The sequence below is a fragment of the Pollicipes pollicipes genome, unplaced genomic scaffold (genome assembly GCF_011947565.3).
Source record: "Pollicipes pollicipes isolate AB1234 unplaced genomic scaffold, Ppol_2.1 Scaffold_4002;HRSCAF=4701_pilon_pilon_pilon, whole genome shotgun sequence".
Lineage (NCBI taxonomy): Eukaryota > Metazoa > Arthropoda > Thecostraca > Pollicipedomorpha > Pollicipedidae > Pollicipes > Pollicipes pollicipes.
Window position 1 is genome coordinate 11,880,944 of NW_023596420.1, and position 27,513 is coordinate 11,908,456.

At 53.2% G+C, this 27,513-nt stretch overlaps 2 protein-coding genes across 4 annotated transcripts in view; both read right to left on the reverse strand.

Moving 5' to 3' along the window:
- The window catches only part of LOC119093263 (DNA replication complex GINS protein PSF1), a 142,921-nt gene extending 119,911 nt beyond the window's left edge, over window positions 1–23,010 (reverse strand). Inside the window, exons 1-4 of the mRNA XM_037216188.1 lie at window positions 22,921–23,010; window positions 21,083–21,203; window positions 17,630–17,694; window positions 15,602–15,700 (exon numbers count right to left, since the gene is read on the reverse strand). Coding sequence (XP_037072083.1) covers window positions 15,602–15,700; window positions 17,630–17,694; window positions 21,083–21,154 — 236 coding nt within the window. The 5' untranslated portion in view covers window positions 21,155–21,203; window positions 22,921–23,010. The remainder of the gene's footprint in view (window positions 1–15,601; window positions 15,701–17,629; window positions 17,695–21,082; window positions 21,204–22,920) is intronic.
- Window positions 23,011–24,056: 1,046 nt separating this feature from the next.
- The window catches only part of LOC119093262 (AMP deaminase 2), a 37,428-nt gene continuing 33,971 nt past the window's right edge, over window positions 24,057–27,513 (reverse strand). For all 3 annotated transcript variants that reach the window (XM_037216186.1, XM_037216185.1, XM_037216187.1), the window contains 4 exons: window positions 27,290–27,453; window positions 26,443–26,563; window positions 25,519–25,728; window positions 24,057–25,023 (listed from right to left, as the gene is read on the reverse strand). In XM_037216186.1, the coding sequence (XP_037072081.1) occupies window positions 24,712–25,023; window positions 25,519–25,728; window positions 26,443–26,563; window positions 27,290–27,453 (807 nt within the window). In that variant the 3' untranslated portion in view covers window positions 24,057–24,711. The remainder of the gene's footprint in view (window positions 25,024–25,518; window positions 25,729–26,442; window positions 26,564–27,289; window positions 27,454–27,513) is intronic.

Here is a 27,513-nt window from a genome sequence, read left to right on the forward strand (position 1 = left end):
ACTTTCGCAATGCGACCACGCAATGAAGCGAACGGACCTGCGAATTGTGGCGGCCTTTGATCTCGGGTCTGGTCACCACCGGTCCTGCGATAGTAACTTTCCTCAGTTTACAGCCTGATGACAATCATGCTGAGTGTGCCCAAACTCACGACAACGCCAGCACACAACGGGGGCCGGTCGCCCCCGACCGCGACCCAATTGAGCCTTAGTACACTTCTCCTGCCGGTGGCCAGAAAAACCACATGTCCAGCATCGCATTTGTCTGCCCCGGAAACCAGTCGGCCCCGACCCCGGCGCCGGCCAGCCCGGCCCTGCCGCACCGTTGCCCTCCCCCTGTGCACGCTCCTGTGGGCCGCCCGCCCAGCTGACCTTGGCCGGGTCACGTGGCGGTCCCCCGTCCCGCTGAGCCGACCGCTGGCTGACCTGCCCGGCCCTGAATGACGTCACACCGCCCCCGGCGATAGCACCTGCCGGCCGGCCGGCCGGCCCGGCCGCCGCGCGGATCTCAAACACGGCACGAGAGAGCTCGGCTACCTCGTCCCGGAGATGCTGGGCCGCTCCCTTCTCTGCCGCTGACCCCTCCACAATTTGGCTGACTTTAGCCGGCGAGCGATCGACGGCCTCTTCAGTCTGTTTTGCCTGTATCGGCATCTTATCAATGCCAATGCTGGGATACAACAGACGTAACTGTGCCGCAACATCTGACGAGATGCCATCCAAGAACCGACTCCTCAAGAGAGCGGCTCCAACAGATATGTCAGGCTCCGAGCCAGAAAACGCACCACGAAACAGTGAGAGTAAATCGGAAAGAACCATGCGGTATGTCTCGGAGGGCTGCTTATGTCGCTGACTGAGCCGGTCCTGATACCAGCTCTGGGACGGACCGGACTCCCGACGCAGCGCCGACTTCTGGATCCGAACATCCCTTGTGTCCTCTCCTGACTGCGCATCCATCACCGCAATCTGCAAACCGAGGCCAAGAAACGCCTTCCCCACCGCTCTCTTCTCGTCCCCCACCGCCAGCCGACAGGCATCCAACCGACGCAAGAAGTCTTCCAACTCTTCTCCATCACCCCATGCCAATTTCTACCTAGACCCCATTTGGCACGCCCCCACTCGCTGCCACCAGTGTGACATACGCGCGCTATCACCGTATCAATCGACAGGCGTCCCGGTGACCGTTGACCCCGGTGGTCGGCCGCAGAGGCGCGCCCAGGCGCGCGCACTAGTAACGCAATACACCACACCTCACTTAATCTGAGGATCTCCGTGTCTTAATGCATTTCATTTAAACAATCAGCGCTACCCAAATATATATTCGCATGCACGCCTATTGATTGATTGATTCATATAAGAAATGTGACCTAGAGTGGCTACCTATGTTTAGGCCATTCTTTCCAACAGTGACACCAAAAACAAGTCGCATTTGGGATCATCAATGGAAACTTCCAAGGCTGGCCTTTTGTTCTGACTGTCGGTGACGCATGTTCTAAAATAAAAACACCGTCGCAAAAACTAGACGTCGCGAAGCATTACATACATCCACTCTTTGAACTTGACGGTGTCACTCCCTTCTTTATCGGTTGCATCTTTACACCTAGCAGCAACGCAGGTCACTGATCTAAGCTGGCAGTCTGTTCGCACTTTTCGAGGCGCAAAATAATTTATCAAAATCAAAATATTATGAGCATAAAATTACGCATCAATCGTGTGAACACGTTATGCGTATCATGAAACAGCCACGGCTGTACAAGTACTCGCATAGCCGTAACCACCCACAGCGGGTATCTTGACACAAGAACTACACAAAGCCCACGTGAACTTCCACAAAAACGGACCAAGTCATGCGTCCTCAAGCTCCCTTCGGGACCCGGCCCCCTGTCCGGGCAAAACCTCCGAGATCACCATCTCGCCACGCCACCAACCCTCCAAGATCGCCAACTAACCAACCAACCAACCAACCAGCGTCGGCCAGCGCCCGGTCTCTGCGCCCGCGGACCGACGCGGAAATGTTTGCTCGCCGGCCGGCCGCGCCAGCGCCAGCGGCGGGAACCCCCGGCGACCTCGAGTCGATACCACGCTCTCTTGTTGGCGCTGAGAGGATTAGTCGGTACGTGCAGGCGGCGGGGAGAGCGTCAGCTGTCCACTGTCCCCGGGGAGGAGCCGTCCGCGGGGAGGAGTAGGGGGGGGGGGGGGGCCGCCGGCAGGGTTCTCCGCCTGCTGCCACCTACCGCAGGCAGGGCGGCGGCTGGAGCGGTGCAGGGTCACGGATTCGGGCGAGGCGGGAGCGGAGTCGCAGCGGACTCCGCTAGTGCAACGGAGCAGACAAATAAGGCGCTGATTCGCGGTGCAGCAGACGGAACAATCGACAGGAGAATATCAGCCGAGCCCTCCATTGCGACATGACAAAGAGCACGAGAATGTCACGTACGTCCACAGTTTGCGTTGGTTCGGTAGTAACATGGCGTTCCGTCTCCCAGCCTCCACAGCAGGGAATGGACACGGATACAGGTGGTGACAATGGTCTGGCCGAAAATCTGCGGGAACAGCTGGTGTAATCGCCACATAACTCACAGATCCGGGCATCAGCCACCACTCACAGAGTGAGTGGCCGCCGACCACACGCGACTTTCAACACGCGGAAGGAAGCGAGTTGCCACTGACAACCAGTGCAGGCTGTAAATAACACCCTGGAATTCCTGCAGCTGTGCGCTTTAGGGTCCGTCCATAAACTACATCAGACATTCTTGACCACTTTCAACTTTACTCTCCCTAGTTATGCTGTGCTTAGCGTAACGTCCCAAAAAGCAACGTCTGTTTGACACGGAAATTGAGCTAGAGATGCGAGCTAAACAGCGGACGTCGTATTTGTAATGAGAACGAGCCAACGATATCTAACTTCAAGATTTTCATTCTTGAAAGATCTCAATATGATTCGCAGGCACACACTGTACCCAACGCAATGTCACCCTGTACAAAACCTTCCCTCCCACCCTCGTTACGCTTCCGTTACATTCTATACCACCCAGCCTCCCTCCACGCGTAACGCAATTTAAGGGCGGCCCCTTACCCACACAACGCTATGCGTTATATGTTTGTTGTGGCAGCCAGGTTCATCCTCCCCGATCACCATAACTGCCGCCTGTGCGTGGCCCGCGCGCGACCCGGGGCGGACCAGCCCCCCCCCCCCCCCTCCCCAGGCCACGCCGGTCTGACACCGCGACATGCAGACACCATCGCCTGCGGTAACCAGACCCACATTGGTTACCGCAGGCGGCGAGAGAACCCAGGAAGGCACACAGGCGCAGGTCTGTTACGGGCCGTGTCTGATGCACGTCAACACGAGCCACAGCGACTGACGACGGCCAGCCGAGGATTTCCACTCGGACGCCAGGCGACGCTGTGACGGTGACCAGCGCGCCGGAAGACGGCATGGCGTGCAGGCACGCGGTTCGTGCGCGGACGAGATTGTCGAGACAATGATTACGCGTGTTGCGAGGTGCCGGAGGCGGCGCTTGTGAGACATACCACGGTTCATCGCGGCGCACGCCTCAGGGTGTGTACGCATGGCGCGAGCTCAGAACGGCAGGACGGGACTGAACGATCGGCTGGCCTTTCACTTGGGGCCGACAACGCCGCGTTGCATCCTACTACCCTGCGGAACCATTCGGTGCTTTGAAGAGCAGACAAAAAGACGATTTTCTTGAAAAGGCTCCATTATGTTTACAATTTATTCAAATTCTCGATGCTGAGGCCGCCCCGAGATAGCATTTTCTTTTAGCACGAGGCAAAGTTTGTTCGGCAGAGGCAGGGTACGGGTGCAACAGCGGTCTGGCATCCTCCGGGATAAAGGAAGTACCTGATTTAACAACCGCGAATACAGCTCCAACATATCACCGGTAACTACATAATCCCGCCAGCCCATAACTTCCCGGCAAGATGACTTCAGCCCACCTAAATATCGTATGACGAGTGCGGCGCATGCAGCTGGCTGTAAACGGAAATCTGTGACAAACGATACGAAGGCAGAAGGTACAAGCGGGTCCAGGAAGCCCCCGCGGTTCATGGATATGTGGCATCTACCGATGTGAACAGCTGTTAGCGTCGCCCTGCCAGAGCAGGTGGCAGCTCAGCACGTGGCAGCATACGTCACCTGGCTCGAAATGTGAGACGCCAGCTCTTGCAAGTAAAATGGGGTCAACACGATTCCGCCTTTATCATCAAACCTAGCTTTGAAGCTAGCCTAGCTAGCTTTGAACCTAGATAGCTTTAGCTTAGCTAGCTTAGCTAGCTAGCTTTGAACCTAACCTAGTTAACTTTGAAGCTAGCATGGAACGAAACACGGCCATCTTCAGCCGGAAATTCCCACAAGTTGCCAGGCCTAGGCCAATACTAGGCCCAAGCGTGGCACCCTTTGCGGCGTTAGACAAGCGAGGCGACGACAGGCGCAAAAACATTCGTCATGCGGATAGTACAGAGACACGGCGAAACGAAGCTCGCCGCTTCTATGGACGCATGCAAAACGTTCTTATGAGCTCGGTGGAATACCAATCCGTCGCGAGCTCGGCACTCCAATCCGTGGCTGGATTGGAGGCTCGCAAGGCCCGTCCATGATAGTCGACGAAACCCATGAATTCGTAATGCTTTACATTAAAAACGACCACAGCACGCTGACCAGCACGCCTGTGTAGCAGTTCCCGTGACCCGATGCCTAACGATTTGTGCGCCGGCATGTAAGCATAACACACGATAATGAAAATAATAATAATAATCATATAAAAATCATTCATTATCATAACCACCACTACCGTCATCATCATTATCATCATAATGAGGCCAGGTATAAAACAAGCTCCCTTGGCCACATCCCCGTCACGGAAGAATCAATGGGGACGTGGTCATGGCTTGTTATAGTTGGATTCGTATATAGTATAGCTCACTTACGTTTTGCAGAGAGCCCGCTCACCTGCAACATGCGGTATGTTACACGTCTTTGCATTTTCCGGTTACCGGGTTTTCACACCATTCCGTTAAAAACTGGTGCATCTTTGGTTTGCCCACAAGCGCGCGACAAACTGCGCATACCAACCTACTCACCTGTACACATTGTCCATTCTCTTCGCCAAACGGTGTTAGTCTGATGCCATCGCAAACCTGGGTCGCCGGTATCTCCACTTGGTTTCGGCCCGTGTTCTTCAGCCTTTTCGTGAGTTGCAAAGTCCAACAAAATCGAATGGAAAGGAGCAGCCTCTGTGCCGGTGCACGGCATGTGGCGTCCACGTCTGATCAAACTTTTAACGGATCTTACCATCTATTGCTGTACAATATGATATTCATAATATGATGATAGCATGATATATTGATATTATGATATCGTTGATATAATAATATGTGGACTGAGACGCCCCGGCTATCTCCTCCAAACAAGCAGCGCAACACATACAACGCGTAACGCCGCGCCACGCGCTGCACCTCGTCGCACCTATGCGCAACGCTGTGCTGGGGGAAGGGCGTGCTGCAAAGACGCATGTTGCGGCGTACTTTGTCCGAGTTGATCGCCGTGTGAGGCGTACTTTGTCCGAGTTGATCGCCGTGTGAGGCGTACTTTGTCCGAGTTGATCGCCGTGCGAGGCGTACTTTGTCCGAGTTGATCGCCGTGTGAGGCGTACTTTGTCCGAGTTGATCGCCGTGTGAGGCGTACTTTGTCCGAGTTGATCGCCGTGTGAGGAGTGGGGAGCGTCATGCTAACGTCGTGTGAAATATGTTCTGATCTTCACTGGCAAAGACCACCCCATCCATCAGGGCATCAGCATTTTCAGGACATTTCACCATCAGAAGGAATTGCAGAGCATGGCAACCAGTTACGGTGTTTCCAGCCGCCACGCAATACCGCACCAGCGAAAAGCCATCTGTTTGAAACAACAGTAAGACGTTGCATGCTCACGGTTTGATTGCGCCAACTCGAAACATTGACAAAGGGAACTGGCACTACTGTTTACCGATCCTGCAACCGATTGCACAGCGAATGTTAAGACACACCTGCACCGCACTCCTCCACGAACCCATAATCCAAACACTCGACAAGGCTGTAGCTCCGCACTCTGCGAACGGTGGATCCCCAGTGTGGTCGTAGCCTCCAGCAAGACCACCTTTCTGCGGTATGCGGGGAAAGCTGTGTGAATCCCCAGCCCCGCTAAAAGCCAACTCCGCGGGGCATTCACGCCCTGAGCACTTAGCGCCGAGGGCGGGGTGTGTCTCTACATCACGTGCGCCGTATTACATACAAACCAGAGCGACCAAAGCTGACTCAGAGACAACACTCGACTTAAAACGAAAGTGGTTCCGTCAAAATGATTTCTTCACATTCGAAGGTATTACAGCAAGTATAGGATATCTTGAAACAAGCTCACTTAAAGCTTTGGCATATTTTTAAGTGGAAAAGACGGCTCCAGACATCACAATATTCTGTTTAGTAAACATGCTCCTCACTGCATCATGGCCTGATAACGTCACCGTATGTGGCATTGGGGCTCTACGACGCACCCACCTGCTGAAGCTTTATGGCATCGCCTGTCTCCCACCCTGGCAGGAAGGGCAAGCACCGCGGGGCATCGAACCCCGTATCTCTGGTTTTCCAGACGCCTAGTGGTTAACGCGTCTGCGTTAACCACTAGGCGTCTGGAGTCTGCGTTAACCACTACACTACCGGCACCGCGACAATGCACAACATTGACCGAGAGCCAACTGACGGTCGTTATATCTGGGAGTCATGCTCACGAATGTCAGATGTGGACGCCTCGACAATTATATTTTTATTGGCCTTGATCGTCGCATGGATTATGGAATGGTAGAATTTGAATAGTGTTACTACGACGGCATGAATGCCAAGGTGGCCTTGAAATTTATCCCCAAAATACTCTCCCCATATTCGCAGAAGTGTAACTCAGAAACCAAATGGGTAGGGCAGGGTTGTGAACAGCACCGAATGCTCTTCAAGATGGTTATTTCAGACCAAAAACCCCATATAAATAAGGACCACTCTCCTTGAGTCGCGAGTTTCCGGCTCGGTAGGCGGCGAGGGCACCGGCCGGCAGTGCGAGGCAGCGTGACGAATGCGACGTCCGCACGCGTGACGCCCGGGGATCTCCGCTGTGCTGACGGGAGCGACGACAATGGTGTATATACAGCCTCACCTCACCACTATTTTGGTTGTGAAACTCGGCGTCGGATAGCAGGGCCCTCACTTTTAAAATTAGGGACATGAAAAGCTTATGCTACTGTCTTACCTATGTGACTAATGTTCCTCGCTCGTGCACTGAACAACTTCCTTATCGTGTTACATTTGACCTCTGGTATATTGCCCTTTGAACTCGCAGAGCTGGTAGACAATGGGTTTTCACGGCCCGGTCGAAGGCGACCTGAGGCCTAGTTCATACGGTTTAGAGTTGGAGATCGGCGTAGATAATTAATTCCTTTACGATTGACAGCAGATCTTTTCTGACTTTGAGCCAGGAAAGGAAAGGCAGCCGCTTTCCAGTGCACGGCTGGGTAGAAATCGCTGTAATTATGCCGGCTGTGCGCCATGGGAAGGACCAAGCCAGTGTTTCCTTCGAGAGATTATTTTGGGGGGAGGGGAGGGGGCAAAGAAAACAACCGACGCCTCACATTTGATCGTAGCGCCACTGACATGCCACTGGTTCTGAAAACGTCACCGGTTTAACACGGCCTAAAGCCAAACGGCGTTATTGCCTGCACAGGGACTTTTAACTACGTCACAACCAATCAGAACCAGGCATAAGAAATCAATATCGCAGGAGAACGGTAAAACTGAAGGTGACGCAGAAATCACTCTGGTCTTCACAAGTACTGTAACACATCTCTGAGACACTGAACACAGCTAGTTAAGTGATGCGCACCTAACCCCTTTCACTCAGAGCCAATCATCACCATCCTCAGCGGCGCTTCCTGGCAGAAGGCATGCGTTCATTTGAGGCGTCCGCTTGGGCCCGCCACACGCGGAACGCGAACCGCCCCACAGCCCGCAAGCACACACGGGCGCCTAGGGCGCGGCGCTGGCGGGGAACTGCGGTCGGCCAGCCAGCCGGCTCGCAAACTATGCCGCTGCACCGACGTCAGCGTCAGAGAGGAGTGAGTACCGCCGCCTTTACACCGACAAAGGGCGGCGCAGGCCGACGTGCGCCTGACTTAGAGCCTCAGTTGCTCAGATTTTGGCGGACACTGATTTTCGGGTATGCCTGTTTAGGGTAACATGACACCCTTCATGACATGCTGCAGAACGTTTTGCGCGAACGGAACCAGTATGGGGTGTGCAGGACCGACAACCTGCCCACGAATCCTTTCAAAACACTGCGCTGGTGTGTTTCCGCAAGACAACGCGCCAGTTACTTTCAAAAGAGAGCAAGCATTCGGCGTCATTTGAAAGCAGTGGCATACACCGTGCAAGTCACACGTTTTAATGCGACGCCTCAGCCCTGCGCAGTAGCCGCCGCTACACTGTCAACCGCTCCTGACGCCTCTCTGGGAAGTAAACCGGGCGACGGTCCTCTGACTCGAGCGATCGCCCCCAACCGTCTGGCTTTTGGACCGGTGGATGGTTACAGCTCCAATTACAGTTCGTGGAAATCAGCGGGCACGCTCGTTCTAGCCAACGCTTTCCCCGCGAGAAAGACGCTTCATTTACAGGGTAACGGAGCTTTGGCCAGACGGGGTTGTACGCCGGATATCACAATGGCTGGGGGTACACAACTCTAAAATTGTTCACCGAAAACGCGCAATTTCTTGTGTGGCATAAAGCAACATCACATGTTCTCGATCCTTTTATTCTTAAGAATTTTTAACCATTTACATTTAATGACGGACACATTAACACATGCCTTAAAATGCGATCAGCGGTGGGTGCGTGCCCCGGGCCCCAATCAGCTATCTGTGCACACCTCTGGCCAAAGATAATTCACGCTGAAAACTTGTCCACACGCTATGTCGTTACTAAACCAACAGCGCTGCATGATTTGAACGACGATGTTCTCGGTCTAAAACGAGACACGTAACTTTAAGTTCAGCATCTATAAATGTCAAGCAGCCAGGCAGAAACACCGACCCGAGCCTGGAGGTGTTGAAAACAGGTCTACTTTTAGCCACCCACACTGACGACCGTGCACGAGCGTTAACTGCAGGCTGGACACAGTACAGGCATCGAGCTGGTCTAAACGGCAACCTGCACCGTATACGGTTGCATCAGCATCGGCTCCATCGGACGTTATCAATCCAGCTGGCCGCGCGCACTACATGCAACGACGGCGCCGCCCCCGGCGGGGCGGCCGTTTGGCCGCGCGGGAGGCCGCCGCCACCGTTGCCGGGCGGAGCCCAGAACGGGCGTCGCGTGCCAGCCGGACCAGCTCTAACTGGCAGTAACTGGGGCGTGGCACTCTCACGGGGAACCCCGGCCGGCGCCGACCCGGCCGGCTGCAGCGGTGCCGAGGCCGGCGGCCTCGGGGCGGCACCTGCTTCACGAGCGGCGCCGACGGCCGGGCCACGCCGCCGCCGCAGCAGGAACGGCACGCGGAGGCGGAGCTGGAGCCTCAGGCGACATACCGCGCTGTATGTCGCCTGGCCAGACGAGCCTGGCGCCAGGACCTTGCAGGCTGTTTGTCCGATATCGTTTCGAGACCAAGGGTGCAGTCAGGATTTTCTGCAGGGAGAGGGGGTGGGGGGTGGGGGAGGGGGGGGGGCGGGAGGAGCTCGGTGTGTGCACATAACGCCGGCTTTTAACTTTCCCTCGGGAGTCATCTGTGGAGAAAAACGAACAAAATCTGGGTTCACAAAGCCCCGGCTACGTCTTAATCGCAACTGTTCGACTGGAGCCAGTTCTGAACAGGGGGCCATGCTTCAGTCCTGGGTGTCCAGATGGGAAGGATCGGTGTACCAGGCATGAGCGCTAAGCAGTGGTTTAAGAGTTGAATCGCATGCCAGCTGTGGTGGCAGACGACGAAACGCCAGTGAGAACACGAGTCAGGCGTCAGCCCATCAACCGGACACCACCGTGTGGTGGTGATTTGGATTTTAAGGGCGCGTTGGCATCGGGACCATTTTGTGCCCACTCGATGACGGTTATCTACCTCTGCGACGACGCGAGAAGTATGTTGTCAACTAATAACAGGTAGTATCACTCGCGCACTTACACTGAGGGGTGAGTGAAAATAGCGTCAAAGTGTGCTAAAAATGCGAGTATATCTCCAAGTTCACCACATGGGTCTCGACCGAGTAACCGATGAAAGGGCGCTGGGGGAAAAATCGTCGCCTCTCCGTCTCATGGCGCCGGCATGAGACGAGGACATGTTCTGCAGACAACCGGTCCCCGCATCTATCACACCGTGGCACATCCCTACGCATCAAGTAAAACGAGCGTGTTGCATATGTATGACCCAACCGAGGCCTACAAAGGGCGACTTCCTGGAAGCGGCTTCGGCGATGGGAGGATTCCCAATCACCCAGTTGGGGCGGACACCACCGTGCGTATGCTCATCCGCTGAGCTACAAGCTAAAAAAAAGGGCACAACTTCATCTGGCATGTAGCGTGAAATATTTCAGTCAGCAAGATTGGCAGCACCCGGCTGAAACCATTTCTTCCAGTCGGTATGAACCGACTTAAGCCGGATGGGAAACAAATGGTGACAAAACTGGCAGAAATTGGCCAGAATCTCAAATGCAGCAATTTCCACGATTATATTTAAAAGCATCAATGCCAACATAATGCAAAATAACCGCAAGCTCTTTCTCAGTATAATTATACTAAAGGAAAAGCAGCGAGACAAGCTAATTGCCTAACCGTGGTGCACGTAGTGCCCTTAGACAAATGGTCAAAACTCATGCCCATAACTGAAACTTAAAGGCAAAGGATGCATTTTTGTTATTCCAGTGATAAATAAACTTATTCAAACCTGGCGGTAGGATGCAAGCAATTCCCACTACCCAACGGACCTACCATTGATATGCATGCGCACAGGACATGGGTGGATGAGGGAAATACAGCATCAATTCGTTCTTTTCACATAATTATGTACTAATTACAGGTACGACTGGCTGTACTCCCATTCGGCCCAACACTTTTTGATGTACCTTAAAGAAAGTGTTCCTTCCATATTTGTTTGGGGTTTTGAACTAAGGTGTTCATTTCCAAGATCATTCAGTGTGGTTCACGGTCATGCCCTTCGCAAGACTGCGAACGAAAACCCTCGGTCTTCTGAGCTTGACGCCCGCGAACTCGACCAGACTATTTCAATGTCACCAGGCACGCACTGCACTACAGAAACATCAAGAGAATACTGCCACCTCATTGGTCATGTGACGTTCAAGGCCAAAGAAAATATCACATTGATTTATTCACATCTAGCGTGCGTCAGCATGATTTCTGGCACCGACTGCCGTCAGTAAGTCCTCAATGTCATGCGTTCAGTGCAATTTCCGTACATGAATTACGTTTTGTGCTATATCATACAGGAAATTGGGCAGTGGTACGAGTTGTGACGGAAATCTGGAAATCGAACAACTCGAGAAAAACGCCAGCCAGAATGGAGATGTGAATGCAAGTAACCAACATAAAACAGCAGATTTGTGTGCAGTAATGCCAAGAGAAAGGGCCGAAATGCGCGAACGTAACGATATTTGGGGTCGGTAAATAACGCACTGATCAGCACGACGCCTCTCGACAGGTTTAAGTACTTCAAATGAGCCAGCCCGTCCGTTACGGTGGCAATTTCCAAAGGCTAGTGTGGCAACCGCTCTAACGTCATACAAAAGTTCCAGGATGCAATCAAACGATGACGCGCTGGGAAGCATATTTACGAAAGTCAAATTAAGTTGTTTTTTTAAGCAGTCTTTTACACTAAAAAATTAACCATTACTTATACGTGAGCTTATGCCATCATATCTAATGTTTGTCCCAATATCTTCAAATGTGAAACATTTCTTTTAAGAAGTCTGTTGTCATAACAAGTCACAAGACAAGAAAATTTATACAAAATGGTTTAAGTGACTGAGATGTGCACAACAATCACAAAAACTACGAAATGCATGGAATTTCTTCGACGAGGGATAAAAAGGGCTAAATCCAGTTAGATAAGTCCAGCCACTTTACGTCGACGTGTCTTATTCAAGTGAAGGTCTTTATGTCCAAGTGTTTTTGAACAGTTCAAGCCACGTGGTCGATGGCCATCGCTGGTCTAATCACATTCAAATTGATTCACCAAAGCCCGTTATTCGCAGCGCGACGCGACCTCGCCAATGGTTTATGCACTTCGGCATACAGCGTTGATAAGGTGACACTGAGTGACAGGGTCGGTATGCGTACTGAGAGCATTGGGCGAAGCATGGTGCGGACCAGGGCAAGCGGGACAAGATACATCTGCCAAGGACTTTGTTGTTGCTCGAGAAAGAAGGGATAAACAACCATTAGGTTTCTAAAGTGTCGCACAGCAAGCTACCGCCGCTAGTTGATGTCATCATTGCTGCAGTCGCAAGTTTCCACGCTTATGGTGGAGTGGAATACGGGGAAAACGCTGGGCCACATGAGCTGGCAGGTTTTCAGTTGAAACCAAACCGACCTTTGGGACAGGACATTAACCATCTGAAAGGTTCACGAACACCCAGGAAGGCAATGCATCATTACAACTTCGATAAAACGAAGAAGTGGTCCAATCGCAGCAAACCATTCCGCCACCTAACACATAACAATTAAAACTGCATCATGTAACTAAAAAGAAATCCATCGGCGCAGCCAAGCAGAGATGCCATTTGAAAGCTCACGCATGATTACAAGAAGTAAACAGCGCGCGAACAAGCTCCTCAATCCTCACCTTCATATAGTCTTAGTTCCGCTCACGGAAGAACAAAGGCCTCCATCTGCACGTGATGTCGGCCCATTTTTATATCGTCCCGACCTCGAATACGAATCAACGCTGCAAGTGTCTTCCGTCCGCCAGGACAGTTGTATACAGACGCTCGCACAGGACAGTTGTATGCAGACGCTCGCACAGGACAGTTGTATACAGACGCTCGCACAGGACAGTTGTATGCAGACGCTCGCACAGGACAGTGATATACAGCCGCTCGCACAGGACAGTGGTATACGGATGCTCGCAGACGTCAGTTGTATACAGACACTCGCGCAGGACAGTGATATACAGACGCTCGCACAGGACATTGGTATACAAATGCTCGCACAGGACAGTCGCATACAGACGCTCGCACAGGACAGTGATGTACTGACGCTCGCAGAGGACAGTGGTATACAGACGCTCGCACAGGACATTGGTACACAGATGCTCGCACAGGACAGTCGCATACAGACGCTCGCACAGGACAGTGATGTACTGACGCTCGCAGAGGACAGTGGTATACAGACGCTCGCACAGGACAGTGGTATACAGATGCTCGCACAGGACAGTGGTACACAGACGCTCGCACAGGACAGTGGTATACAGATGCTCGCACCTAGCCTGGCTTAGCGATGTCCGACACGGCTGCGTTGTCCCCCGAAAGGGTTGGAGCGGCTAGCGTCGCAGAGTCAATTTCATTCACTCCGAATAATGAATAATGATTCCCTCAGCAAGCACTCTGAAACGGAACGATGTGGAGAGGCAGCGCGCAGAGTCCCTTTCCACCACATAACCTGACAGAGGCCCACCACACAACCTCACAGAGGTCCTCGCTACGACACAACCTCGCAGGGGTCCCCGATACCACACAACCTCACAGAGGTCCTCGCTACGACACAACCTCGCAGGGGTCCCCGATACCACACAACCTCACAGAGGTCCTCGCTACGACACAACCTCGCAGGGGTCCCCGATACCACACAACCTCGCAGAGGTCCTCGCTACGACACAACCTCGCAGGGGTCCCCGATACCACACAACCTCGCAGAGGTCCTCGCTACGACACAACCTCGCAGGGGTCCCCGATACCACACAACCTCGCAGAAGTCCCCGCTACCCCGCCAGCCAAGCCACTGTAGCCGGGTCAAGCCTACTCGCAAAGCGTTGAACGACAGAGGCGCGTTTGACTTGCATCCCTCGCAAGTCGCCATTATAACATCAGACACGATAGAGCTCATTTGCGCCTTGGTGATAGCACGGACTGGAGGCGCTTAGGACACAAATCAATGCCACGACCGTGACGCTGCGTAATGCGATCGCGATTAGCTGACAGGTCGGTGTCGCTGGTTTTGGGTACGGTGAATGGTGGACCCCGTATGCAGCAAATCCACACGGATCGTCATCACAACGCATACCTTACAGGTGGCAAGGATGTGGCAAGTAGGAGGAGAAACAGGCAAGGATGCCACCATACTGCGTCCTCGTTTTTGCCAGAAAATGAGCACCGAATGCAAAACATAACGCTCAGGGGTTTTAAATACCGCTAAGTGCCGCTAAACATTGTCAGCGGTGCCGTTTTACGTGACCCTCGTCTCAGTTTCGCTAGGTGGCGCCAGCAGTACTGCTATGCCGTTAGGAGGAGACCAGGTCACCTCCCACAAGAACCAATTTGGAGCATTGTCTTCGCCCGCCCGCCGGACGTCGCACGCATTCCGCCGGCTCGCTACACTGTCCCAGCCGCGTCCGACAACGGCCCGTACCACGACGTCCGACTCCACGCCGCAACGGTGGCGTCCTCTTGGCGCGCTCTCCACGCCGGCCCAGCGAGCCGTCCGGCCCGCCCCACCCGACCCGACCCTCACCGGCGCCGGCGCTTCGAGCGCCGGCGGTGGCGCCTGCCCCACGCCGAGCGACGCGCGCGGCCCCTGCCCGCGGCGTCGCGGCCCCTCCGGCCGACCGGCGACGAGTCACCGTCGCAGGTTCGACGCGACGGGGCGCCTGCGGCTGGTAGACGGGGGTGCCGCCAAGGGGGCAGCCGTAGGACAGCCGTGTTCCGGCCTGGCGGGTCCGCAGCCCCTTCCGGTCGCCGCTCCAGCACCGGCGCTCGATCACGGCTAGTACCAAACACTGGCCGATGGTCGGCTAATGGGTGAGAGCGTAAGACCGCAACACCAGGAGGAAGACGATCTAAGGACAAAAGAAGGCGCCTATGGAAGCTCGCCATGGGTTCAAGTGTAACAGTTTACGCCCGTTCTTGTCGATGATGCGGCCTCCCACTCAGGCTCTCCGAAGACAACGCACGGCGGAATGCTGGATAAATTAGTCACTCCGAGCTCGAAGCTCGCTGGCGCCAGAATTCCCGTGATATGAATGTTGATCACCATAACAGATACAAAATAATGAATCGAAAAAACCTAGTCTGAATGCCAATGCAGCCCATGGCTTCCCAAACAAACACTTCATGCCACCTGGGAATCCCAACAATCTTTGATAAGAGTGACTCACAGCTGAGCGAAGCGCCGAAATCACAGACTTGTTTGGTAATGGTAAACCACGACGCTGATGAGCACTCATGCAAAGGTACAAGCACTGCCATAATCACACCCTTTGATGGGCCCTTCGAAACTGACAGCATGCACTTCAAGGATGACAGGGATCCGGGTCCAGGGTCCGTGCCCGACCACACGTCTGCCGCCAGAGCTACTCACAGGTACGCGAGCAGGCAGCGTCTGTTGCGCTCGATGGCCGCGTGTCGCACCCAGACAGCCACCGACAGGTTGCTGCCGGCGCTGCCGTCCAGGTCCACCCTGCGAAGCGCGCCGAGCCGTCATCACGGGCAGCGGAGAGACGCCCCACTCCACTGTGGATGTGGAGAGCTCCTGCGTGTCGCACGTGTTCTCACGACGGGTCCCATAGTTGGCTATGGGACACGTGCGAATCGTGACCGCGGACAGGGGTGTTGTCGCCCAACTCCACTCGGCAAAATGGGCAAATGCCATCCCCAGTAAAAAAGCCTGTGGGTAAAACTGCAATGCGCACACCCCTCCGCCACGCTCCACATCCACATCTACGTTGAATCTGTGAAAAATATAGGTTCGTTGTTCACTCCCATGCCCTTCTAAGCGCTAATTATATTTCCTTAGCAATGGTCAATGGTGCACAAGATACGATGGATGGTGCACACTTATATCCTTTTAGGTTTGCAATGCGCAGGTTGAATCTAACGACTCTTGGTCTGAGAGACGCATTCCCACGCTAATTTACGTTTGCTGCTGTGCTCGGCGATGGCTTAGCTAGCTGCGCGTGACGACCAGTCGTGTCCGCCCTAGCTCTGATCGAGCGCCGGTCGTGTTCGCGTCAGCTGTCCGCGTCGGACAGCTCCGCCGCCAGCCATTACATCCATACCGCCTCTGTTTCCTCCAATAAGCTGCCAGCCAGCCAACCGAAACACCTGCTTCCCTGAACGGTGCGCATTACCGGAGGCCGCCGGGCGCCGCCGCCAGCTGGGGAGGTCCCGGGGCGACCGAGGAGCAATACCGTCGCTGCGTTCCGGCGCGCCGGAGCTGAGTCGACGGCAGTGTCTCTATTGCCCCGGCCGACGACCGCCCAGCGACGCCGCCAAACAGAGGGCGCCAGCTCCGAGCGCGCGGCGGTCCGGGAATCCGACGAACTCGTCATGGGCGCGTTCACGTCCCCGGGTCAGGCGGCACGCGGCGGCGGAACACGGGAGGCCGGAGGTCACGTCCCCGGGTCAGGCGGCACGCGGCGGCGGAACACGGGAGGCGGGAGACGATTACGCCCCCGGGTCAGGTGGTGCGCGGCGGAGGAACACAGGAGGCGGGAGGTCACGGTCCCGGGTCAGGCGGTGCGCGGCGGAGGAACACGGGCGGCGGGCGGCGGTGACGGCCCCGCTGGAGGCGTGACGTCAGGCTAGTCGCCGCTAGACGACAGGTCACGGTTAACAGAGCCCCGCAGACCACAGATCTGCGCGGTCGTCAAATTGCTTACGACCTCCGCAGACCACAGATCCGCGCAGTCGTCAAATTGCTTACGACTGGCGCAGATCGAGACACTTGGCAAACTGCCCAGCATAATACCCGTGTTGGAGAAAAGGCCCGCTACTGAACTATCTCCACCTGGATGTTTGCCGTCTATTCTTCCATAACAAATCCGGCCATCCTCTTGATGCGTGCTGCGCTGTGAAAACTATGGTAATACGAGAATCGTCGCGATTCAGAATGGAAAACACAAAATTTCACAACTTTGAAAAGTTCACAAATTTGACACCGAGATTTTACACTTTGACTAAATAACACTCGATGGTGATGATGATTGGATTTCTAGGGTGCGCCAACCATGATAATTTGGCGTCCATGCACTTTTAGTCTCTAACGAAAGCAAACACTACAAAACACCCCCTCAGGCCCCCATCCGTTTTACCAGCTAACTAGCATCTGCAGAGCAATTAGGCGGCACAGTCAGCCGAGCGGCGCGCTCAGCCGAGCCGCACGCTCAGCCGAACGGCGCGCTCAGCCGAGCGGCGCGCTCAGCCGAGTGGCACAGTCAGCCGAGCGGCGCGCTCAGCCGAGTGCCGCGCTCAGCCGAGTCGCACGCTCAGCCGAACGGCGCGCTCAGCCGAGCGGCACGCTCAGCCGAACGGCGCGCCCAGGTGAGCCGTGCGCCCAGCCGGGCGGCACGCTCGGCTGAGCGGCGCGCCGAGTCTCGAGCCCACTTACACGTCACGCCGGTTGTCGTCGAAGAGCGCGCGGACCTCCTGCAGCACGAGGCGGACCGACTCCTCCTGCCGGCACGCGTCAGTGGTGAGGGTGGGCGGCGAGTTCAGCAGTGACCGCCAAAGGGGCCTCGACACGACCCGCGACGACTCAGTCATCGCTGAGCGCCCTCCAAAAGGGTGAGAGCACATTGGCATCCGTGGGGGCTCGCGGGAGCAGGTGGAGTTGTCTTAGGTTCAGTCCATGTCCTTGGCTCTGCAGGTCGGTAAGAGGCAACGCGTCTTCATATACGCACGGTAAAAAGAGTGACCATGCCAACGGTTGTGCTTCAGCAACAGAAAGTGCATTACTACGTGGTTAGTTCATGCTCGAATGGGAAAAAAAATGAAAATTTATGTTGACAGCACGAGTGCACTGAACCAACACTTTGTTAATGGGAATTGAGCGTCGCACGAGATCTGTCGACAGCCGAGGTACAACAGATGGGGCAACACCTCGCGACCTTCTCCCCCCCCCCCCCCTTAACACCACCTCTGAAAAGCACTACCAGTGAAGGCATCTAGCAGGCAGAAACGGCGCCTGACGGCGTTCCCGGTGATGGTGAGCGTGATAGTGGGGGAAGCGGGGGAAGCACGGCCTGCGGGAAGACAGCGTCGAGAGGCGCTCACTGACAAACAAGTCAACTGAATTCGGGGATTCCTTCCCCAGAGCTACGGGCTATCGATTCAGGAGTTGGCAGAAGCTCGCTGACAGTTTCTGATCGCCGGTTTTAACTGGTTAAAACCGCCTGGCGGAAACTACTGATGGTAAAAACTGTTACAAGTTCAGATGCTGCAGAAAATGTAAGTCCGTGGACCAAAGTGGAATAGCGAGTTAACTGCATGTAAAACATTATTAGTGCCGGTATGGTGTCTTAACCATCAAAAGGCCAATGGCAAGAATAAAGAGTGGCTAGCAAAATGGAAGATCCCATGCGTTGATGGGAAGACACATGAAAGACTTCCATTAACATCCATCAAGCATTGAAAAATAATCCCCTCACCCTTACTTTACTTGATTAGAAGTCATATTTCGGTAATAACTAGCAAGGATGTCAATTTTTTGTAATATGTAGCACAGACGTAATTCGTGATTGAAACTGACTCAGCCGTCAATTGGGAGCCGGTTCACATTGTCGTCGATCGGGAGCCGGTTCACGTTGTCTTCGATTGGGAGCCGGTTCACACTGTCGTCGATTGGGAGCCGGTTCACATTGTCGTCGATTGGGAGCCGGTTCACATTGTCGTCGATTGGGAGCCGGTTCACGTTGTCGTCGATTGGGAGCCGGTTCACATTTTCGACGATTGGGAACCGGTTCACATTATCGTTGATTGGGAGCCGGTTCACATTGTCGCCGATTGGGAGCTGGTTCACACTGCCGTCGATTGGGAGCTGGTTCACGTTGTCGTCGATTGGGAGCCGGTTCACATTTTCGACGATTGGGAGCTGGTTCACATTATCGTCGATTGGGAGCCGGTTCACATTGCCGCCGATTCAACGTCGTTGAATTAACGTCCATTGTGTCGGGAAATCGTGACCTGGAACGCCAGACATGAGCGGCTCGGTGGCTATATTCTTGTTGGCCTTGAACGCCGCATGATCCATGGGGTAACAGGACATCAATGACGTTTCTCTGGCGTCATGCGTGCCTGAATGACCTTCAAATAGGCCGCACGAAAAAGTGTGCACGTCTTTGTGGGCGTGTACCTCAGAAACTAGAGGGTTTGGGGTATTAGGAAGGGCACGGCTGTGAACTACACCGAATGATCTTCAAAATGGCTCTTGAACTTGAAAATCCCATATGAAAGTGGAATGCTCCCTTTAAACAAATGCATCTAGCGAGCATTATGAAATCTGCCATCAATTATGGCACTTATGATATTGTGACCACTGACATCTGCTGATAGTACTCCAGTCATCCGATATATTTTATGAACGACTGATGTTCTGCCCGGTGCGAAATTTCTCCCAGATGACGTTTTTTTTGTAATATGTAGCAGTGTGAATATCGACGACAGTGTGAACCGGCTCCCAATCGAAGACAACGTGAACCGGCTCCCAATCGACGACAATGTGAACCGGCTCCCAATTGACGGCTGAGTCAGTTTCAATCACGAATTACGTCTGTGCTACATATAACAAAAATTCTCCCTTGACGATGCATTCAAGTCGAGCATCCAGAATCTCGCTGGAAACAAAACGACTCATTTCGTAATACAATTACCTTCATAGTGAAGCATGGAATCAATTGGATTCGCTAGCTATGACTACTGACCCCAACACATGTATCACGGTCCCCTTAAAGGGAGCATCCCATCTTCTGTGCTTAACACTTATTATTACATCAGACACGTACGCTTTGGTCGGCAATACTGGTTTTCTAAAAAGCCTTCCGATTACCCCAGAATTTTGATTTGAAGAAGCCGCCGCTGCGGGAGAAATCTCATTTCACTCCCTGCTCACCACTACGTAAGCTTTTTGCCTTGCTTTTCCAATGTGTTCTGTAATGCTTGCAACACAATAAGGTTTCAAAATGTTCGTGTAATAAATGCTACGAAAGCGTTAAGTACTTTGCTAAGACAAACAGATATGCGAACATGAAGCTTTTATCCCGCGAATTCAGCGGAGCATTACACGATGGCTCTGACTTTTCCCCTATGACGTTTGCCACCTTGGCTCTTTTACAGGCACACTTTGACTTTGGGAATGGGAGTATCTCATCATCCATATGAAACAATGGTTCAAACTTCAACCAACGTGCTCCTCGGCAACATTCCTTCGCCCGCTGGGCCAGTCATTACGCTCAACGTTTATTTTTATCAAATCATTACGGGCAACGTTCTTTTATTCTCGCCAGTAGATGTGCGCTTTATTTGTTGTTTATTGGTGCTTTAAGGTGAGTCGACGACAATGGTCACTTTGCGCCCATAGTAGAGATGCACATGGTGGTCGTCATGACGACGGTGATCGCGACCGCAGGGAAAAAGTGTAGTGCTGTTGTAAAGCGCTGACAGAGTAATTTGGGTTCGAAATGAATTAATATTGATGCCCTCATTATGTCTTGATGGTGCTGCGGTGACATTACCCAGTGCTATTATTGAATGTAACTAGTCCTGAGGTTTCGCCCAAAATGTCTTTGAAATACGCCCCACAAGGCGAGACACCCCCTTTAATGTGCCTTACCATGAAGGCTTTCCCAAGGTTTCCAAAAGCGAATAGAAAACAACTAAGGATAATTTTCAAAAACAGCTAGGAGTGCCACCACGTTTACTTGGTGCATTTGGATTTCTTAACACAACTAAAGCGAATGTCGCTTGTCCATGCTGTATGGTGCAAATCAGCCACATTTTCACTTTCAGTGCAGGAGAGATGAGGGAGGGATGCCGGCAAGGTTTTGGCCAGCAGACAGCGACTCACGTTATATGGTGGCAGGCTGTCCGGCGAGCGCTTCAGCTCTCTGATCAGCTCCAGAGCTTTTGAGGTCAACATCACTTGCCCAGGTGATGTACCAATGATTACCTGGCAAGGCCCAATGAATCTGCAAAAGACAATTTTTCAGTCTTCCCGTGTTTTGCTTCACTATGGCACATGGTGCTGTGTGAGGCAGATGATCATGCATCATAATGAATATCATTGACATGATACATCACAATTAACAAATGCTGGAGATATGTGGTCCACCCAACTTGGGATTGATTCAATCAAAACCTTCTTAAACTCTTTCAGTACAGACCACAATCTGAATCTGAATCTGAATCAAAGTTGCATATGTTGAGTGCATAGCATTTATCTACATGTGATGCATTGAACAAAATCCGATGCTTAAAAGGTGCAAGATGTGTTCAGCACGTTGTGACTTATCATCCAGCAGGCAAATGAGTGTGCACCTGCTTTCAAACCAAATTGGCTCAAAGATTCAGCATTATATGCAGGGAAGTGGGAAGGAGAGAAGCATACACCACATTGTCAGTGGCATGTTACAAGGCAATGGTGAGATCTTTCATTCCCATGCAGGAAGCTATCATGAGCACCACACAGACCAGTCTGGAATCTGTATCATGCCAGCTTGTCACACCTGAATGTCCACCTGATGCTTGCATACTTTTGAATGAGGGGCATAAGTAATAATTTTTCGTTGTGTGCACATCCAGATCAGCCATTGTACTTGAAGATATATGGAATGGCCATGTAGTAGTCTACAACTGGAACTGACAGACTGTGTGCATGACACTTGAGCTGTGCACCTGACAGCAGTATCCACTAACCCACTGTTGATATATGCATACCTATGATATAGTTCACCACAGCATGCTAGGTTTTCCAGTCTAGTGCAGTGGTATCAAGTGTAATAACAAGTTTTCTTATGAAGACTTTGGATAAAATGCATTAGAGACAAAAGGTAGTTCATCAGTTGAGGTAAGCAAGGACATAATTATTTCTCACACACCTCAATAAACATACCATTTTCTATATAACAAACTAAATGCTTATGAAAGTGTATGGTGGCAGTAAGTGATCACTTGGCACTGTCATTCATAAATGTTCAGCTGATGCCCATACCCATCTTAGACCCACACATAGCAGAACACATATTTTTGCATGTTTAACTATCTTACAGACCCTATGATCAAAAATAAGATTGGAATGCTCTGCTTCTAGCGCTGTGGCAATGGCACTGCAACATTTGCTGCCAAAATCCCTAAGGGAATAATCTATATAGCTGGCATTACACCACACCACCAAAACCACAGTGCTCTCACCTGAAAGGTTGCAAATTTGAATGGAGATTGATGAACAATTTATGCATACATATTCATGGATATGGGCACATACCATTATAAACAATTATTGTTTACAAAACTGTGCTAGGGCTGCTGCTAGTAAATGTGCATTACCACATTGCTCCACCCAGCAGTGCAAGTTTTAAATTTCTGCAATGTGTATGAGCAACTCAGTGTTCTGGTAAGCCAGTTGAACTAGACACATTTACAGCTCTAGAGGTAATCAATCCTCTTGCATGCATATATTTTCAGTTCAAAACCAAATTGAATCCCAAACTTGTGTCAAAAAGGCATAAAATTACTACAGGCATGGAATCATGGTGTCAGGAAACCCTGACATCGCAGCATATTTCAGACAATGGTACTGCAAGTTGACTAAACTGCTTGTTTATTGCAGTGCGCATTCCGTTAGATCAGCGAATCAATTTACAGATAATATGGATGAAAAAATAAGTTCATACCACTTCGTCTTACCCCACACAACCGACACCCTACTGGCCTCGAAGAACGCGTCTGTATATGGAAGAACCGTGGTCCGAACGGCGCCAAACAATTCAGATGAAGGAAACACATGCGCTGTAAATGTCCCAATCACAAAAGCAAGAGACAACGATGTTCAAAAAGGTGCGCTGTCAGTGACAACGAGCATATTAGTGCTGCCTGCGAAGTACTTTTGTCCTTTTACAAAACGGCATTTCAAGCAAGTAAAAATTATTTAGACAAACACTAGCGAAAAGCTATTTTCAGTATGCCTGCGAAGGTTTGTTTATTCTCACTTCGTGTGGGGTGCTGGTGACGGCGCCTTGAGTCAACGCGCTATTACCGTTGGCGGTCGAGGCCCTAGGTTTCCGCACACATACCGGTTGTGACGTTCCAAGGTGAATCCACAGCAGCAAATGAGTTTCATGCGTTTCCCATTCTGCTTCGCACTTTTCAGTAACGCTATGTTATGTTGTGTCACGACTGGGGCAATAGCGGTGGTGTTTGCCCGTCGTTTTACATTGTCGCGCCCGTCGTGCTCGGCAGTCGAAAGCATTGCAGGCGGCTCAACCCGCACCGATTGGTCCCTTGTACCGTCCGAACCGGCTTCTCGCCCCGCCCGAGCCGAACCCTCGCCCCGCCCGAGCCGAGCCCTCGTTCCGCCCGTGTCGGTTTCCACCGTCCTGCTCGCACCGCCAACCGACCACAGATGTAGGGGGAGCTGCCCGCACGCGGGCCCACCACTGACGGTCGCGGTGCTCGCCAATCGCGCGTCTCCAGGGCGTCACGCCATCGGCACGGGGAAGACGTACCTGCTCAGCTCGCCGCGTTGGAGAATGGGAGCCCTACCGAGACAGCTGTTGGCCGGGATGTAGTTTTCTTTTCAACTGGGGGTGGAACTCGGGTCTCCCTAGCTCTGATAGCAGCTGTGGTCTTCACTATATGGAGCTCCCCCGTATCGTGACGGCTCCGTAGTGGAAAAGCTTGTATTTTTAGGGAAAGTTTCGCCATTTTCCACTGTTCAGCCCCTCACACACACACACTTGTTTTGAAAAACTCCATCCCTGGTGACGGCCTCTAGTCGATCCATTCCGCCGGTGCTGCGACATAGAGGTGGGCAATCACACGAGCTCGTTTTCGGCATGTATTTGGTGATGACCTCGCACTATGCGACGGTAACGCCTTCGCCGCCACAGGCCCACCACAGGATCACGTCGTCATGATTGGCGTCTGGCCGGCATACATGTGCAAACAACCCGCTCGTGAAAGTCCTGATTGCAAATAAAAGACATAGAAAAGATAGCTTCCATAAACCAAACACTTGGCGGCGGCGCGTGATGGGGTGCCGCAGAAGCGCGTTCAAGCGTCACTAGCCGCCATGAACACGACGCCCCAACCGCACGGCAGTAAATTCTAAAAATAAAAGAACTAGAGCGGAGACGCGAAGAGACCATACACCGATAAAATACTGAGTGTAAGACCACAACAGAATGACCAAAATGTCATTGTTCTCGAAATTCGGTCAGCGCATCGCTGCAGGCAGCGGAGACCTCCCAGAGAGCTCCACCAGCGTATGGTGTCGGAGAGTTGTTCGAGGCCACAACGGACTTCTCCGTTCGGCCACGCCATGGCGGAGCTGGGAGCTGGGCCGCGGGAAGCGCATGAACACCAGCTTCGCACCGCCGCCACGAGATGTCACTCAGCGCCTGGTCCTCCCTCGCCAGCCGCCAGCGACGACGAGAACCAATACAAAGCCACCCTCGAGCGGCCGCCACGAGGTGTCACTTAACGCGCGCCGGCCGGCTCGGACGAGTGGTCGCGGCTGCTGTCGTCGCGGCTCTGCGTGTAGCGCTGCACCTCGTCCACGGGGTCGGGCGTCACGCCCTGGAAGATGGTGGTCAGCTCCTCCAGCATGGTCTCGTAGCGGTACGAGACGCGGATGTCGGGCAAGTTGGTGCGCGTCACGTCGTTGCCGGCCACGCCCTCGCGCGTGTAGTTGGGCCCCAGCCAGTGCTGCTTGATCTCGTGTGGGAAGCCCGACTGCAGCACGGAGTTGCGACACAGCTCCGACATGTCGGTGGAGCTCAGCTTCCACACCTGCGGCAGGCGGCGGAGCGTCATTCACGGCCGGTTGATGGCGCCAGGCCGGCTGACACTTACTTGCACGCGGGTGAGCACGGCACGCCATCCTGATCCGTTTCTAACCGATGGAGATAGAAAGCCTTCCGAGCATATGGATCATTGAACACGTCGCACAGAAAATTACACATTTAAGTTCCACACAGCTGTTGCGATCATCACGACCGTCGCCAACATTGGCAGGAGATCCTCTGGTGAGCTACGTAAATCGCGATGTTTACCAAGAATCTTCCCACGCGACTTTTCCAAAGGATCAACGCTGCTTCTTCCTGAGTTGCGAACGGTTTCTTCCGTCCCTCCTCCATCATTTCTGGCCGTAGTATCCGACCTCAGACCACTCGTTTCTTTCCGTAGATCCAGCAATGACTTTAAAAACATCATCTAGCTTGGCCACCGCGACAGCTTACACCTCAGCTGACACCGCGCCGCCGCTGCACCGAGCCGCCCACGAACCTGGGCGGCGATGCTGTACTCCTCCATGAGCGGCTCCTTGGTGAAGTGGAACTGGAGCGGGTCGTCGGTGGAGAGCGAGACGTTCAGGCCGCGCGCCAGGTACTCCGGCAGCGGGTTGCGGGGGTAGTTCAGGAACAGCGAGTTGTTGCTCAGCGGCGACATAGCCAGCCCGATTTCAGCCAGGTAGTACAGGTACTGCAGTACCGGTACCTGGAGGCACGAGCTCCGTCAGCGGGGCTGCGGCCGTCAGGCTCCGTGCAAGACGCACCGGACCGCAAGCAAGTACATGTTAATGAGCTAAAATCTGGCAGTACCAACTGTTGGCATTGTAATCTAAGTTATGGTTGGATATGGACCACAGCCAAGCAACTCCAAATCAGAAAGACACTGCACAACACTGTATCATATGGCGCCTGGCAAGGTACCGCGGACCCGTGTCAAACAAACTTTATATATACCAGCCGCCGCTGTACCGTAAAGGTACTATACCGCAGTTTTTGAAGAGTTCCGGCTCCTTCAATCCTGTTATTTTAAGTCTGGAATTGAAAAACAACACAAAACGGCCTAAGCATGAGCCCAAGCAGAGAAGGCGTTTCCAGAAAGTCTGTGGTGGACTTTTTCAATTAACTATGAATGACAAACGACGCAGGTTTGCTTTCTGTAAAAACGGGACCGAAAATTCTCGCCTTGGATCCCGTTAGAGTACGGACAACCGCTAATGCCACCAGCCTTCAAATCTCTCGCGCCGATGCCGACGCGGAAGCTCAAACTCGGCAGGCGGGATGTCGCAAATCAACGACCTTTGCGTCTCCAGGCAAATGCTCCACTACAGCAGAATGCCACTCTTAGAAGTCTATTTCAAAAAGGTGTTCACTCTTCCTATAGTGGTGCGAGAAACGCGAAAAAATCAGGGACAACACCCACCTTCCGGAGGCCGAGGCCGTGGTTGATGGACTGCGCCATCATGAAGGTGGACACCAGGTGGTTGACGGGCCCCGCCTCGCCGCAGTGCGGCCGAAACACGAACGTGTTCAGGCCGCGCTCCCTGCCAAACCCAACACAAACACGAACGTGTTCAGGCCGCGCTCCCTGCCAAACCCAACACAAACACGAACGTGTTCAGGCCGCGCTCCCTGCCGAACCCAACACAAACACGAACGTGTTCAGGCCGCGCTCCCTGCCGAACCCAACACAAACACGAACGTGTTCAGGCCGCGCTCCCTGCCGAACCCAACAACACGAACGTGTTCAGGGCCGCGCTCCCTGCCCTCCCAACACAAAACACGAACGTGTTCAGGCCGCGCTCCCTGCCGAACCCAACACAAACACGAACGTGTTCAGGCCGCGCTCCCTGCCAAACCCAACACAAACACGAACGTGTTCAGGCCGCGCTCCCTGCCAAACCCAACACAGGCTGTCAGGTTAGAGCTTGCTGTTGCAGTTACAGCTGCACGCCACGTGAATGCGTCAGATCGGTAAGCTCGCGTCTGTCATCGCGCAGCAAACAGGAACATCTCCCTCACATGGCTGGTGAGATATCCCCCAGGAGCAGAGCAGCGCGGAATGTGTGCGGTACGTCAATTATCAATACACCAGGCGTATTTCGAGATCAGCACAGAGGTGGCTTGTAGCACATGTCGTTCTAAGGCTAAGAAGAACCTTAATCTGTGCCGACAGCACGTTCGTACAGTTCTACAGAATCGTGTTCGTACATCTCACTTCATCCCAGCCCACCAGCTGTGCTCAGATGGCCCAGGCGTGCGGCACTCACTCTCGAAGCGCGTTGAGTACGGCCATGTTGGCGTAGGTGTAGTAGATGTAGTAGACGTAGGGCGGGTTCTCCGGCTGGCTCCAGGCGCTCGGCAGCGGTGCCTCCCGGTCGAACACGATGTTGTCAGGCTTGCTCTCGTCGTCCACCGAGTCGAAGCCCACCAGCTGGCGGGGCGTCAGAGTGGGTCACATCGGGGTGGAACAGCGAGCCGCGCGCGCGCGAAG